Source organism: Buceros rhinoceros, unplaced genomic scaffold (genome assembly GCF_000710305.1).
Source record: "Buceros rhinoceros silvestris isolate BGI_N320 unplaced genomic scaffold, ASM71030v1 scaffold2365, whole genome shotgun sequence".
NCBI lineage: Eukaryota > Metazoa > Chordata > Aves > Bucerotiformes > Bucerotidae > Buceros > Buceros rhinoceros.
Genome location: NW_010410918.1, coordinates 1 through 1,387, shown reverse-complemented (window position 1 = coordinate 1,387; position 1,387 = coordinate 1). Strand labels below are relative to the sequence as shown.

The 1,387-nt window shown below is 54.8% G+C and overlaps 1 protein-coding gene across 1 annotated transcript; it reads right to left on the bottom strand.

Annotated features, from left to right (window-relative positions):
- Nucleotides 1-591: 591 nt before the first annotated feature.
- Nucleotides 592-1,181, bottom strand: LOC104493136 (forkhead box protein I1c-like; the record flags this gene model as incomplete). The annotated part of the gene is made up of 1 exon (XM_010135765.1): nucleotides 592-1,181. A coding segment is annotated over one exon (590 nt), but the record flags the coding sequence as incomplete, so codon positions are not given.
- Nucleotides 1,182-1,387: the final 206 nt, after the last annotated feature.

Sequence of the window (1,387 nt, the reverse complement as noted above, 5' to 3'; positions counted from 1 at the left end):
CGCACACGGGAAGGCCAGAACCAACCTCCGCCCAATCCGCAGGGGTCTGGGGTGGGCGTTTGACCAGCGCGTCCCCCCCGTGCGTTGCATACGGCAGGGCCAGGGCAGAAAGCAAGGGCTGACAGAGGCAACTGCTGGCAGGAGAGGGTTTTAATACATTGTACAAGGCACTTCATAAGAAATCTCTTCATTTTTTTTTTTGTTGTTCTCTTCTAAGATTCACTGGATGTCTACAGTTGGCTCCTCCCAACACCGCTTTATGGTTACAGGTTTTAAACTTCTTATTCTACATTCAGGATTAGAAACCTCTGAAAACATGAGTTCAGTTCGCTTTCGTCGGCAGAATTCTGATAGTAAACCATCTAAAGCACTTCACGTTTTCCAGGATGGGGAAAAGGCTCTGCTCCTGCCTTCTGCTGGTGATCAAGAGGGGTTCTGATGTTGGAAGGTGAGAAGATCTGTCCTCCTGGAAGAACTCCCGGGAAGCGTCCACATTGAAATGCTGTTTGCAAAAGCCTATGGTCCTCCGTACTGCCACACACACCTGGCACCTCCCGTTCCCTTCGCGGCGCTCGGTGCTCACCCAGCGTCCTACACCTCTGTTCCATCCCGGGTGTAGATGAGGCTGTTAACCGTGAAGTTGTAGTAGTGGTTGTACTGGGCTCCCTGGCTGCTGCTGCTGGGATGGAAGGAGCTGTAGTAGGCAGGGGAAGGTCCCGCAACCCGCTGCAGCTGGTCTGCTGACGGCACCTCCTGAGAAGAGCTGCTGGAAGGGGTGAAAGTGCCACTGCTCAGCTGTCCAGCAGAGAAGTTCCTGTGATGCAGGTCACTGCTGAGACCTCCTGTCAGCCGGCTGCCTCCGCTGCTCAGGGAGCTCATGCCGCTGAAGAACGTGCTGAGGCAGCTCGGGGTGGATGAAATGATACCAGAGGGTGAGGAGCTTTTTGGATGGTCCCTGGCAGAAGGCGAGGGGTCCAGCTCTGGAGGGGGGCTGTTTCCACACGGTTTGCCTGTGGCTGGGATGGGTCGCTCTTCCTCGGCCTTCAGGCCCCCCAGAGAGGAGGCCGCAGATGCGGTCGCAGGGGTGTTGGGCTCAGAGCGACGCTTGCGTTTGCGACGAAAGTTCCCATTGTCAAACATCTTCTCACAGTTGGGATCTAAGGTCCAGTAGTTTCCTTTTCCTGGTAGAAAAGAGGAGAGAGAAGAGACCAAGTCAGCTCCTGTGACAGCAAACCCCACCACGGGCAGATAAGCAATACCCACGTCTTGTCTGATGGTCACAGAACCCACACCTCTCCTACAACTGTTCCTCCTGTCTGTTGTCCAGTAAAAGGATCCAAAACCCAGCTCCAGGACATCATCACCTCCAGCCCTCCAATGCCCAAGT